The sequence below is a fragment of the Bufo gargarizans genome, chromosome 9 (genome assembly GCF_014858855.1).
Source record: "Bufo gargarizans isolate SCDJY-AF-19 chromosome 9, ASM1485885v1, whole genome shotgun sequence".
NCBI classification, from domain to species: domain Eukaryota; kingdom Metazoa; phylum Chordata; class Amphibia; order Anura; family Bufonidae; genus Bufo; species Bufo gargarizans.
In genome coordinates, this window is record NC_058088.1 from 175,653,680 (window position 1) to 175,668,586 (window position 14,907).

A 14,907-nucleotide genomic window follows, 5' to 3' on the forward strand; every position below is an offset into this window, starting at 1 on the left:
ATTCCTACACATCTAGACTAAAAGGGAACCTGTCATGTGGATATTTGATTATAATCTAACTAATTATATACAATCATTAACTACTAAAAAGTACCTTAGATGTATTCACTTACTGGTGTGACAGATGCTTACCTCATAATATACACACAAAGATGCCACATGTCGCATGCTAATGAGCTGATTTGAGTCCAGCGTGATGTCACTGAGTCCAGCATATTTTTAATTAACAGCTATAGCCACTCCCCTGCCCACTTGCTGCTGATTCATATGGAAAAAAACTGTCAATCAGCAGCAGGTAGGCGGGGCGTGTCAGGAGCTCATAAATATGTATGACTCATCATTATCAGCTGGAGCTTTTCAATACAAGATGTTGGCAGATTGACTGGGTCAATTAAAGAAAGTGACCCAGCATTTTGCTAAGAGAATCAGTCACTTATTTATGTTGCCCTTAGTTTGGACACCATAAAACTGGTGACAGGTTCCCTTTAAAGGTCTTTCATCACCAAGGCACTGATTTCTCATGGTAGATATTCCTACACATCTAGGCTAAAGGTATTTCATTGCCAAGGCACTGATACCCCATGGTAGTTATCCCTACACACCTAGACTAAAGGTCTTTCATTGGGATGGCACTAATACCCCATGGTAGTTATCCCTAAACATCTAGATGAAAGATCTTTCATCGCCAAGGCACTGATACCACATGGTAATCAACCCTTCACACCTAGACCAAAAGTCTTTCATTGTCAAGGCACTGTAGTTATTAAAGGGGTAATATTCGAATTCGCAATATTTTGTATTTTTATATTTGAGAATTCGAGAATTCGTGATCTCCAGTCATTATTTTCTTGATTGCGAATATCGGCAATCGGAAAATTCGCGATACGAAAATTCGCGATCAACACTACTCTTAAAGTCAAAGATATTGCAGCCTTCTTATTGGCCCACAAGCAAGAAGCAGTGAGGGATCATGGGTACTGATGAAAAAAAACTTGAATATCTGCGATTACGAAGATATAGCAGTATATTCTACATATTCGCGAATTCTCGAAGTGCCAATATTCACGATAAAAATTTGCACTTAGAATATTCGCGATCAACACTAAGGGGTATTTCAATGATTTTATCAGCTAATTCAGAAGTAGCAAGAGCACTCCGATGTTACTGTATGCATGTGTCACGACCATGTTTATGGCCGTGACTCCTTGGGAGCCGCATACAGTTGCCCGCGGTTTGGGTTGTTGTGTCAACCGCAGCTGGAGGCATAATGTTGTTTGCCTCAGGTGCGGTTGCCGCGGACAACAGGAGTGTGTGCGGTTTCCTTGGAGTTGTGTGCGTGTATGTATGCACTTTTGTATGTCTGTGTGCACTCTGTTTTATGTGTGGTGTGCACTGACATCTTTTCTTTACTGTGGCTGCCCGTGGCAACATTTGGTTGTATGTGTACATGTGGTGGCAGTGTCCCGGCCTTCGGGCTGACTCCCAGGACATGGTTGCCACCCATGTCGTTGCCTGCGGCAACAGCCACAGTGTGTTCTTGTGTTGGACACTTTCCCTTTAAGTTGGTGTTTCCCTTCCCTGGTGCTGGAAGGGTTAACTCCCTTCCCAGTGTGTGTGTGAGTCACTGGGTGTGTCTGACTGTGGGGTGTGGCTACATGGGCTATAAAGTCTCAGTCCAGATCAGTTCTCTGGTGGGGTACTCCAGGCATGTTGCTGGAGTCGTCCTCCTGGTATCCTGTAACCATCCTTCTAGTAAGGGCCACCCTTCCGGTCATAAATCCATTACCTTGATGTTTTGTTGATGTCCTATGTCTTTGGGTTTTTAGTGCAGCTATGGATGTCCTGGTTCCTGAGTGTTCTTATGTGTGTGCTGTTTGTCTTATGTTTGTGTGGACAGCGTTTTCTGAGCACGGGTTCCAGTCAGCAAGGCTGTGGCAGGTTAGTGTGGAACTGTTGCGTTCACCTGTCATATCCATAGATCTGTTTATGTTCCCCATCTCCATGCTGCTTGGCCAGTGCAGACTCCTGTTCCTCCGTGCCGAGGAGGAACAGGTCGTCTTATCCTGCTCCTTAGTTCAGGGCCATCCTGAGGGCTTGTAGGGACTATTACGTTCCAGAGTATGAGCCCTCCTACCATCAGGGTCGGCTCATATGGACAGGAGACAGGGTCAGTGTTAGGGACGCAATAGGAGGTGACCTGCTCCCTAATTCTGTTGCCGAGTAGCGACCGGACATCTTCTGGCATCGCACGGCTGAGGGTTTTCCCCATCCTCAGCCGTGACAGCATGACCATCAATCCATGCAAATACCTCCTCTCCGTGCTTGTATTGGTGAGAGGGCAAAGGTCTTTAGCCAGGTTTTAGTAATTGTTGGGGGTCCCATCTGTGAGACTGGCACCAATCTAACATTTATCACCAATCCAGTGCAAGAGAGGAGAGCGTTTTCCATAATTAACATTTATGGTACAACAATTTGATCACTAGCACCCCACCCCCAGTTTCCTGCTTGGTCACTTTACCATTGAGCTCTACTGGAGATACAGAAACAGTTGGGTTGCGCAGTATAGTGGTGTTCTTAGTAAATAAGGAAGTAGCTAGCTTCTCCATTTACTTTGGTTAATAGAGCTAGTAGCTTAAGGCACAGAGATGATCAATATCCCAATTTGTGACCACTCTATATTGAACTCTATCATTGAGAAGTAAAAGCTGGAACTATAATTCACTGGCAGCCTCAATGAGGAAGGAAGTAGCTAGCCTTTCCATGTATTTGGGTTTCTGTATCTCTGGAAGCCTAAGACATAAGTTCATGGAAAGAAAAGCATGAGATTTTACTGTATAACCTTTGCAATGTTTGCTCAGATCTCTGAAAAGTAAGCTTTCAGTACCTGAATGGAGGCCGGGAGTCCTGATGGTACCGCACGGAAGTGATTGTGGTTAAGGCGTAAATATATCAGCTTCTTTAACGGCTGAAAAGTCAAAGGGGAAATGTTTCCATCATGAAACCCATTGCCCTCCATTTCCAGATTTAGCAAGTTACCCAAACCTAGAGAAAGAACAAACAGATTATCACACCAGAAAATTTAGAAAAATAAAATTGTAATACGTTTTTGTATTTTTTGTCTCTAATTCAATGATTTGCATGTAATTATATTAAGACCTGTTTACAGGTCTCTTTGTATAACTCATTACTGATACATGGATGGACGCTGAATGGGCCATACAGGACTACTAGGGTTTTACACTCCTCAACATTGAAATTGCAACACCAAGAAGGAACATTTGTGGAATTATGGAAATCACAGGATCAATAGACATCTTAATGACATGCAAATGACTCATAAGTGGAAGCAAAATATTCAAAACATCTAAGTTTATTCAGTGCACTTACAAACCTTAGGATAATAATGGTTGCCTGAGCAATGTTCTGCCAGATTGAATGCACCTGGGCATGTAAATCATCAAGATCAGCTGCTGGCAGCTCCCTTTGCAGTTACTGACCAATGATGTCCCAGATCTGCTCAATGGGAATGAAATGCTACAGACGATGGTAGCACGTTCAATGGAACACCTGTATCTGCATGTCTGGCTTGTAGCCCAATGTCGTGCAGAGGTGTTCTGATGGTTTGTGTAGACACTGTTTGCCACCCTAGGCTTGGGATGTGAAGTCCAATGTCACCTGCAGTACAGAATAGATCACTACGTGCCATTGTTCTAATCAGACAATCCATCCGTGCAGAGGTTCACCTCTCTGCACCGTCTGCTGTCATTCATTGTTCTTCCAACCACCAGAAAACATAACTTTGAACAGCTCTGTAATCTCGGCCTAGGTGCATAGCGATCTTCCGGAGTAATAAACCATGGTCTCTCAGTTCAAGGATCCTGTCCTTCTCAGTTTGCGACAAGTGGTGATAATTGGAACGTTGACGAACAGTAGGCATCGCATAATCATCCCACACGACTTGATCAGATTTTTTAGGTTTCATGTGGCTAAAAAAACCTTGAATCCGGCTTTTATAACCCCCTATATGGCACAGATTGGAGCTAGGTGCATGACATTTTCTGAATTTACAAAACCTTATGGCTTGTCCTTCTTGTTATTTCAATATTGAGGAGTGTATAAAGATTACAATGGGGTAAAAACGACCACTAAAGGTTACTGCATTTATAGAATCACCCCATTCATGGTCCAGCAGCATCCATAGCTCTTGGCCACCATGTTCTCATGCCTTTGATTATTTGACCCTTCTCTATATGTCTGGATTTCTAACATCGACTAGTTTGACTTTGTCTTATAGTTTGTGTCCCCCTGTGCACTGTGTTTTTGGCTACTACACTTCTTTTTTTTTACTCTGACTAGCATGTCTGCTACATTTTTGCTATATTCTTTAGCATTGCAATGGTCTGATTAATCATGATGTCTACATGTTAACCTATAGCTATTGACTAATACTTGCGCCATTAGGTTTTTTCACTCTAGGTTCTACCAACACTACCCAGAGAATCAATCACAAGATAACCAATGCACTTCAAAGGGGTTTGTCTCACCATAGACATTGATGGCATATTGCAAGGATGTGCCACCAATGTCTAAGCAGATCCTAATGTTGTGACCACCACCGATCGGTAGAAAGAAGTCCACTAAGAGGACATTGTGCAACTTTGCCTCTGGTCACTTCACTTCATTTGAAGACCGTATGGTTGGCCTATTATAGTCAATGGACAGAGACAGCAGACAAAGGGACACAGTGCTGTTCTTCCACCTTTGTCTCTTCGATCTAGTGATTGTTGAGGATTACAGTGGATCTCAAATGATTATACATGGCAATGTCAGTGTCTGTCTTGTCACATCCCCTTTAATTCTAGAGGCTAGTAGAGTTTAGAGCCTAAAAACTTACAGGAAAAAGGCGTCCTGGTTTCCTGGACATCAGTGGAACCAGGTCTTTAAGATAACGTCACTTTACTTCATTGAAGACCGCATGGTTGGCCCATTATAGTCAATGGACAGACAGCAGAAAAAGGGACAGGGTGCTGTTCTTCCACCTTTGTCTCTTCAATCTAGTGATCGTCGGAGGTTACAGTGGATCTCCAATGATTATACATGTCTTGACACAATCCCTTTAATTCTAGAGGCTAGTGGAGTTTAGACCCGAAACACCCTAAATTTACAAAAAAAAGGGGGTCCTGGTTCCCTAGACATCACAGAACTAGGTCTTTAAGATATTGTGAAAAATCTGCTTTGGTAATACGGTAAATCTTGACCATTGCGTCCGTTCATCGGTTAGACAGCCCCACACAAGTCATCGCTGGTCCTGCCTCAGGAGTGGTTTCAGAAGACATGTAGCATATGTTAGAACAATACGAGGAGGTATTACAATCTCAACTATACAGTACGCTGTAATGTTTTCTGTTTACACAGCGTATTTCATCATAGGATCTGCATAGTGTAAAAGCAACAGTAAACCCTATCCTGGAGCATCTTCAAGAAAATCTGGAACTTGAGAAGCACACGGTGTCACATGAACACATGATAAATCCCCATGATATCTAACACATGTGCTGCAAACCTCAAAACAATATTGCACAATCACAGCAGTGACTAGGACAGATAATGGTTACGGAAAGTTTAAAAAATAACAAATTCTAAAACAAGAATAGGACATTTTACTTCAGATTGAAAATGGGTAAAAATAAGAAAATAGTTCTAATAGACTTAATGAAATGTTTACTCCATCCAAAAGTTCACTGATGAGTACATGTACTGCTGGCGGAGGTAGCGAGACACAATGAATCCGGTGGAGTGGAGGACTCTATGGTGTCCCCACATGGGGATAACTAACAGATAACTAACTAACCTTCCGGAATATCCCTTTAAGCCCTTTCCTCAGTAGAAATGTCTCATTTAAAGTTTAAAATGGGACCCTCTCATAACATTTGAATGTCAATTGACTAAAGATGGTAATGGAACAATCACACTCATTTATTTGGACCATATCAGGGCATAATATCTTTGGATATACCCAACATGATATGTGTGAAAGGCCAATATGAAACCTGCGGAAGTCAATGCCCCTGAGATCAGCATTCAGGATTGAATTTATCAGAGTACATTAGTAGTTTTTGAGGACTTCATGTAAAACAATTTAAAATAAGGGTTCTAATGATTCAATTTGGCATCAAGGATAGACTGGCCCATCTTATTACCAGGGGTCCTAAGGTACAGTACGTAGGCCGACCTTGACGTAGTAATGAGATCAAGTTTTAACAGTGCCTATGAGGTCCTAAGAAAACACAACTTCTTCTAAAGTTAACAATGCATGCTTGATAAGTTCTAGAACTTTTTGTTTTCAATAACACAAAGAGACTATCTTTGAGATTTTTGCCTTGCATATTCCCAAAAAGTTTTTCCTCCATGAACCTGAGGAAAAATGATAACAGTCTTAATTGATATGTGGGAAACACATATCCTGTGTAGCGGCATGGTAGGACCTCACAATCATGCACTTTGGTAAGCTCAAGGTCACCTTCTCGAACACTGATGGGTATCATGACCTTTGAAGGTTCCCACTTGAAATCTTGACTTTACCATTAGTCAGATAAATGCCCAGTATGCTTCTCAGTTATCCAGCATTGGACAGAAGCCCTTTGGGCCCACTATAGGAAATGATTCTGAGGGCCCATCCTCTGTGTACTTAGAACCTTAAGGGCCATTTTTATTATTATTTTTCATTATTGTCAGAGGTTGGGTCCCCCAGAGGAACCTCTGGTGCTTTGGTTGACCAGTCCCACCCTGCAGTTATCTATCACAAACAGCCTTGAATCTCGTAGTCAAGTATGGGATAATGACGCACAGGGTATTACTTAAATCTTAAAGAGGTTATACCATGATTAATGTATAAAATGAAAATCAGACATCATATAGTACATGACAACCTCTTTCTAACAAAGCTAGAACCAGCCCTGCACCTCACATGGATCCAGAGATCTCCACATTTATTGTTCCAATTGCTATACTAAATTTCTATCAAGCTAGCTGCTTAGGGGGTATGTCCTTTCTGCAGCAGCTAAGAGTGTGTGTCCTTTTTGCTTTAGCTCAGAGGGTGTGTCCTTTCTGCTGTAGCTCTCTCCCTATCACAGCTCAGAAGGCAGTTGAAGGATGGAACTGAGCATGTGCGTCCACTCCAGTAAAGTGGACAGAGAAATAAGAAAAGAAAAAACAGCAGGTGGCGCTATACAAGTATATTTTATTGAATAATTCAGTGGTTATTGTACAATTTTAATTACATGCAATTACAAAAGTATTCAGATCCAGGTGCTGGTTTTAAAACTGAAATATATTTTTTTGTAGGAAAACCTCTTTAAAGGGGTATTCTGGTAGGTACAAGTTATCCCCTATAAACAGGATTGAGGATAACTATCAGATCGGTGAGGGTCCTAACACTGGGACCCCTACTGATCACGAGATTGGGGGCCCCGTATCCCCTGCAGGTCCCTTGCTGCTCCCCTAAATTTACAGGAGCGGCCGGTCGCACATGTGCGTGGCCACTCGATTCAAGGGAGTTGCGGAGATAGCCAAGTGCTGTGCTATCTCTGGAACTCCCATATACTATAAATGAATGGAGCTTATGCCCTATTAGTCGCTCCATTTATTTCAGGGAACTGCAGGGGGTACGGAGCCCCCATTGCCATGATCAGTGGGGGTCCCAGCCCTAGGACCCCCACCGATCTGTTAGTTATCCCCTATCCCGTGGATAAGGGATAACTTGTACCTTCCGTAATATCCCTTTAAGCCCTTTCCTCATGTACGAGAAGATCAAGTAATCCCTATCCACATTTCGTTCTTACCACGAAAGCTGTGATGGTTTAGTTCTAGCAGCTTATTGTCATTGACTTTCAGTTCCTGGAGAGATGTTGGGAGTTGTGGTAGTACAGTCAGATGGTTACCATCCAAATTAAGCCTCTTCAGTTTGGTTAAATTCTAAAATACAAGGCTTGATTATTTCTACTGTTTAATGACAATGATTTAGTCAATACAAGTCTAAAACATGTCACAGTGAAGAATCAGAAGGCACTTATAATTTTTATGAGAAGCCATTTTAATTATCTCTAGATATGGGTGCATTCACATGACCATATGTATTTGGCAATCTGCCTAACATGGATCCGCAAAAAATATGGTTGACGCCCTTGTGACATCCGTGTTGCATCGTTTTTTTTGTGGCTCAATTATAACAACATCTGCAAAACGGGCAAGAATAGGACATGTTCTTTTTTGCGGGGCTACGGAACGGTTATACGGATCAGCGAGCGGTGTGCTGTCCGCATTTTTTTTTTGCAGAGCTATTGAAATGAATGGATCTGCATCCTATACGCAAAAAATGTGCATCAAATGCAGACCAAAATATGGTCGTGTGAATGCACCTTAGGTATGACATGAGGTTCTCCACCCAAATGTAAGCCAATAAAATATTTAGATAGTATGGTTTGAGTACTGCTAGGCCTCCTTGCCCCTTTCTTGCCCTTGATCTGTAGGTCCAAGTGATCTGAGAAAGATTGGTTGGCAGACCTTCATAGTACCCTAAACAGTCCATAAAGACTATGGATTTTAGGTAGTGTACTTATAGAAACCATACTAGTAGACATGACTCAAGTATAACCCAGTTCTTCAAAATAAATGTAGGTGGAGAACTTTTAAGTAAAGGTCATGCTTGAAAGCACCTTGACTTAGGTCATTTTTCCAACGTAGGGAGACTCTCCCTCTTCACCACAGGATCGTCACATATGCATGACCACTGGTGATCCCACTGCTAGGACCTCCACGATCTTTACAACAAGGGCCCAAGTTTCCCGTTCCTCCCTGCCACATGACGAAGTGAAGTATGATTGGAGCTGCAGTCAAGAATGTGTGCTGTCGCTCCATTTATAGTCTGATTTATAGGACTGAGGGAAAAGGCAGAGTACCTAGGTTAGGAGTAAGGTGGGACTTGCAACCCCTTTTCTAAAGTTTTGTGGGGGACACCCCCTGTGCTCATACATTTATCAACTATCCTGTGGATAGGTGTTACATGAAGTGGTGTCAAAAGAATGCCTATGGGGCAAGCTCATGAACATAGAGAGGTAAGCTTACGCTGATCAAGAGAGTAAAAGAAAAGTCAGATAAGGAATCCATGGTCCAAATGGGACATGGCTTTAACTCATGAACTGAAATATCTTCTGTATAGCATAATATTGAGGGTTCATGCACATGGTATTGTCATGTTCTTGAGGCTAATATTAGAGGAAGCCAATTAACCTAAGAGTATGTTTTTGACCACCAAAAACTCCCTCGGACATAAGGAGAACATGCAAAGTCCTTAGCTGTTGTTGGCCCTTGGTTGGGTAGAATGTCCCAGGACTCAGGATGTGCTGCAATTCAAAAGTGCTATTATACATTTATAGTGGCCGGGTTTGGGGTGGTCCTAAAGCTACGCTGGGTCCCCGGACACTTTTGAGGTGTCACCACGTGTTGCTGCTCTCCAGAAGGGATAATAAGGGGTAGTCAAAAGGATGCCTATGGGGCAAGCTCATGAACAGAGGTAAGCTTACCCCTGCCTCTTACTTAAAAAAGGGTGAAACCCATATCTTGTTTTTTTCTTAGAATAAGCATTTCATTCATAAACTTCAAGTAGCAATTATAGAGGAATGGCACAATATAGAGTTGTAAGAATAGATGCTCCAGAATTGTTATTACATGGGGAATGCAAGTAGTTACTAAATGAGACATGTCAGGAGAGGTACAGCTCCTTTTTAAGTATTGCAATGCCCATCAAAGTTGTAGTTTCCTTAAATATAGTATTCAGTTGTCATACAGAACCTTCAGGAGAGCATGGTTGTGTATGATGCGTTTTATCCTTGCAGTGGAGGCCATCTATGCAGCACATCAGCACATCAGCCTGTCCTTTACATCCTAATGCAGGGGTGCACAACCTGCGGCCCGGGGGCCACATGCGGCCCTCGATACCATTCTGTGCGGCCCTCAACCATCTTTCATGTATTTTCCCATTAGATGGGAGTACTAGAAGTGTAAATAGACATTTATGGTATATACTGTATGTTCAATATGCCATGAATACAGTAGTTCAGTTGGTAATACCATTTTTGGCCCTTGGAATTGGTTCAGGCTGAACATGTGGCCCCCAACCAGAAAAGGTTGTGCACCCCTGTCCTAATGAGTAGGGCTTGAATATGTGGACAGGACAGGATCTAGAATATGTAAATCCACGTCTCTGAGAGCCTTACCTTGAAGACATCATATGATAAGCCTGAGTCACCCAGTTTGTTCTTACTTAGGTCCAACCACTCTAAGTTTGGGAGGCCGGCAAAGGCCCTAGCGGGAAGCTTGGAAATCTCGTTCTCTGGAAGAAAAACATGAAAATAAAACAATTTTGTTTTACCTGGATTTATGCCATAACCGTCCTGTATTCAGGGGTGACTTTAAAGGGAATGCAACTAGCCTTGATGACCTGAGCACCTAGAATCTGTTCCCCGATCTCACCACTAGCGCTTATATACCTAATGAAATTTAGACGAGGGTGGTACTAAAGCAACTGTGCAGTAGAGTCATATGGGCACTGTATGGCTGTATAATTTGGGCACTATATGGTATAGTATAAGGGGGGTCAATTGACCATATTGCACAGGGAATCAACCAACCTAAGGCTAGCCCTGGCTGCATTTTTATATCAAATATCCTTTGGGATCACATAATGCAAAACAGATGTTGGCTTATTAGATCCTTTACTGATTGCTTTGATTGCAGTCCTTTGTAGTTGAGCATTTGAAGAAGCGCTCCTGAAACCATCACCAGAGGGGCCTAGGGACATGTTATTTGGGCTTCTTACAGTTTTGGAAGTACTATATGGTTGCTATTACATGTGCAGCTTCAGCTGTGGGTTCCACACCTCCAAGCTGAACAACCTTAAACCAAAGCAAGTACAAATGTGACTCAGCAGCCAGCAGTAACTGTGGTGTGGTACCGCCAACTCAGCCGCACACTTCTATTGGTACTCTGGTAGTCCTTGATGCTTATACAAAGCCAAGATCCAGAGAATGAAAGAAAAGTCAGATAAGGAATCCATGGTTCAAAAATGGGACATGGTGTTAACTCATGAACTGAAATATCTTCTGTATTGCATTATATTGAGGGTTCAAGCACATGTGTATTGCCATGTTCTTGAGGCTAATATTAGAGGAAAGCCAATTAACCTAAGAGTATGTTTTTGAACACCAAAAGCTCCCTCAGACATGAAGAGAACATGCAAAGTCCTCAGCTGTTGTTGGCCCTTGGTTGGGTAGAATGTCCCAGGACTCGGGATGTGCTGCAAGTGCTGTTATCCACTTGCAGTGGCTGGGTTTGGGGTGGTCTCAAAGCTCTGCTGGTTCCCACAGGACACTTGGATGTCACCATGTGTTGCTGCTCTCCGAAAGGGGATGGTAAGGCACAGTGCACCCCAATGGGAAATTAGTCCAGAGAGTCAGGGTCTGCAGTAAACCAGTGTGCCTCTTTACTGGAGAAACTCAAGTGCAAAACAATACAGGCAAGACACTGTCACGTGCTGAGGAACGGCCTAAGCTAGCTGTCCCTCTCTTACAAGCCTGGTATCCTCTGCCAAAAGGCTAGTAGCCCTGGATCTATGGCTTATTCGTCCACCTGGCCCTCTGGTCAAAGGGTTGGTGGCCAAGGGTCTTCTTCTGGTCACTGTTGCAGTCTGGCAGAGTCTGTCCTACTAAGCACTGGTCCCTATCTGCAGACAACTAGGGGCTCTAACTTCTCTCCTTATATACAGTTTCTAACTGAACTACAGTAGAACCTTCTATTAGGAAGGGTGTTGCAATTTCAGTCTGTCATAGACTTATGTAGAGTTTCAGTACAAGTCTATGGGAATGTATGTTTATGGTAAAGCAGTGTTTCCAGACATAAACAAGTCTTCAAACTTAAACAACAGTGCTAAACCAGACAATCAAAAGATCAGTGTGTCTGGTTATTTCCCTCCAAAACATTGCATAGTCCCTTATAGTAACATCTCAGTACATAGATGAAAAGTTCCAAAGTCTCTGAGTATTAGGTGGCTGTGTATTAACCCTTTCCACAGAGCAGTGCAGATATAGGGGGTTATTTACTAACAGAAATACAGTCTATATTAAGCCTATTTCTGGTGCAGAGTGTGGATCCAAGGTTCTTTGCCGCGCAATCTGCGACTTTTCCCCACTCATGCCAGGTCTAAAAATGTGGACATAGCATGGCCGGGGAAAGGGGACAGGCCGGCAGGCCCATCTCAATTATGAATTTCTACGCCAGTTTTAGGCATTTAAAATGGTCTAAATCTATGTCAGCAAGAGAGCTGACGTAGATTTGGAAGCCGCGGTGGATCCACCGAAGTTATGTAGAGGCTGGAGCCTCTACATAACTTCTACGGATCCACCGCCAGCGCAGGGCCTTATTAAGACCCGCGTCTAAAACACTGGTCTTAATAAATGACCCCCGTAATGCAATAACAGTACAAATGAGCAGGATATATTACAATAAACATATAAAATTCAACAATAAAATTAATCACGTTTAACAATAAAAAACTGTATAAATGTATGCAACAGCATAAATCACAGTGAAAAATAACCCTTCCTAGTGCACTAAAGTAGTGAGTTGATGACTTTGCAATAATAGCAAGGGCAGATGTCCACAAAGTCCAAAGTACCCTTGCTACAGGGCATTACACACTAATTAATGGAACCTACAGCAGAGGTGGCACACCTAGCTCTGGTGCTCGAGCATTAGTATTATGTGGGGGATCTGACAGGGAACTTTCTTGGCACCTCTTTTCCTTCTAGTTTAACATTTTCTCCATAGAAGCAGGATGGGCCATCTAAAGCTTTACTGAAAAGAACTGAAAGGGTACAATTTCCTTTGACCTTGAGGAAGATACAGGAGGACATACTTTTGGATGCACATGAAAGTAAACCTTGGAGATGAAGAGATAGACCGTAGAAGTCACATGAGAATTATTGGGACAAATAAAACCTTCTTGGCTTCTCTCATAAAAGACTTTGAAGCCATCAAAACAATTCACAAAATGCTAAATACACAGGTTTTCCGTATTAAGTGGCTTCCAAAAAGAGGAGAAAAAGAAAAACCTGCCGACCTAGGGAGATCCTGTCAAAGTCAAACGTCCCTATAAACTGTTACAATCAATGTTCTGACCTGAAATCTTCTGTCACCTTGTTAAGAAGATAAGCAATAAAAAATGTAAGGCAATACAAAAGTCTAAAAAATAAATGCAAATAGCCTGGACTCAGCTACAGTTCTATAAAAAACAAAACTCCTCCATAAATATCTGGGCTGCAGGTGGTGACCACATGGGTGATGGACACATATAAGCAACAACTGGCTTCAATCAAATTTTTGTTGACTCAGAGATAGAAGCAAGAGATCCAGAATAGTTTCACGTTTCTATGCGTGCCAGTCCATTTATGAATGATTCAAAAACATCAATTTTGTGTAAATGCCTATATAATCTTCAGTGCTTCATACTAGATGCCCATATCTTTGACCTTGGAGACATTTATGGAAGTGGATCTAAAGAACTAAGCATCAGGGGCATGCACAGCTGGGCCCCATAGAATGTAGTAAGGCCCCCACCCCCCACCTTCTCCACAGTTTTCCAACAAAGTTATGATTTTCCTTTACTAAATTAAAAAATCACGCTCTGCCTCACCTTAACATCATTTTCCACAATGTCTCCAGCTTCCCATCAACTCCTTCTCCTAGTTCAAAACATTTTCCTGAAGCCACCACCAGCAGGAACTCAGGTAATAGGAATTTTATACAGTTAACACTGAACTTAATGGCTGCTGTAAAAATGTATTTGAACTGAGCTCCAGGTAGTGGTGTTTGCAGGGAAGTGCTGAGTTTTTTAGTTTTTTTTGTCGAGGACAGGGAGAAGGAGTTCAGTCCCCAGGAACCATAGCAGTGGCATGCATGGTAAGTATGCCACTTCTTAAGATCCAGTTTACATGGGTCCTAGGTACATTCATAAGGCCTATAATTGACATGTAAAAGGCCCCTAACATTGAATTTTTGATTGGGGGAAGTCCGCCCATTAGGACATCAGGATCCATGGAGCACATTCCTATAGTTTTTATTTGACTTTTCGGTATAAGGGGCTGTACCTGATAATGCTGCTCATCCAACTGAATTGAACAGAGCTGATGTGCCTATGGAAGCAACAAAGAGGACATGGTGCTCACAAAAGCTCCACTGTCCTTTCAGTGAACTGATCATCACTCAACCCTCACCAATCAGATACTGTCTATATGAAAGACAGACAGACAGTGATAGTCCCAAAAGGACAAAACAATTGAATACATAGCAATCTCAAAATATAGTGCTACTAATAAAATTGCTCCCTGATGCTGTAGGAACATTTTGATGTCTCCAACCTATGAATCTTCAGTGACTGAAAAAATACAATTCCAACCATGCCCCGACCGCCCCAAGGCCTTTCAGTAATTTGTCCTTGGAAGGCAGTGTGATCTGCAGCCATTGTCCGAGCAGGACTGAGCTTTTATGTATTGTTTGTTCTGATGGATTGTGCAGCTATATTCTTTCTATTTGAAACAAAAGGTTGTTAGCCCATTTTTTTTAAATTGTTGGCTTTCTCCCAACCAATCATCGGTGGTGATCTAAAAGTATGTCAAAGGCAATAAAAATAAAACATAGGCCCTCCAGGTTTTCGTCTCATTTGCACCGTGTTCATGAAAAGAAATGTGCACAGCCATGAAGAACATAGTGAGCTTTATGCACACAGCGTGCAGCCAAGAGAAGACCTCTACATGACCTATTTATCCCTTCTACCCTCCTTCTTTCTGAAAAATG

The 14,907-nt window shown here is 42.3% G+C and overlaps 1 protein-coding gene across 1 annotated transcript in view; it reads right to left on the reverse strand.

Annotated features, from left to right (window-relative positions):
* Window positions 1–14,907, reverse strand: part of LOC122919451 (extracellular matrix protein 2-like) — a 52,357-nt gene that overhangs the window by 15,352 nt on the left and 22,098 nt on the right. The window contains 3 exon segments of the mRNA XM_044268494.1: window positions 2,885–3,042; window positions 7,842–7,974; window positions 10,275–10,390. Of these exon segments, the coding sequence (XP_044124429.1) occupies window positions 2,885–3,042; window positions 7,842–7,974; window positions 10,275–10,390 (407 nt within the window).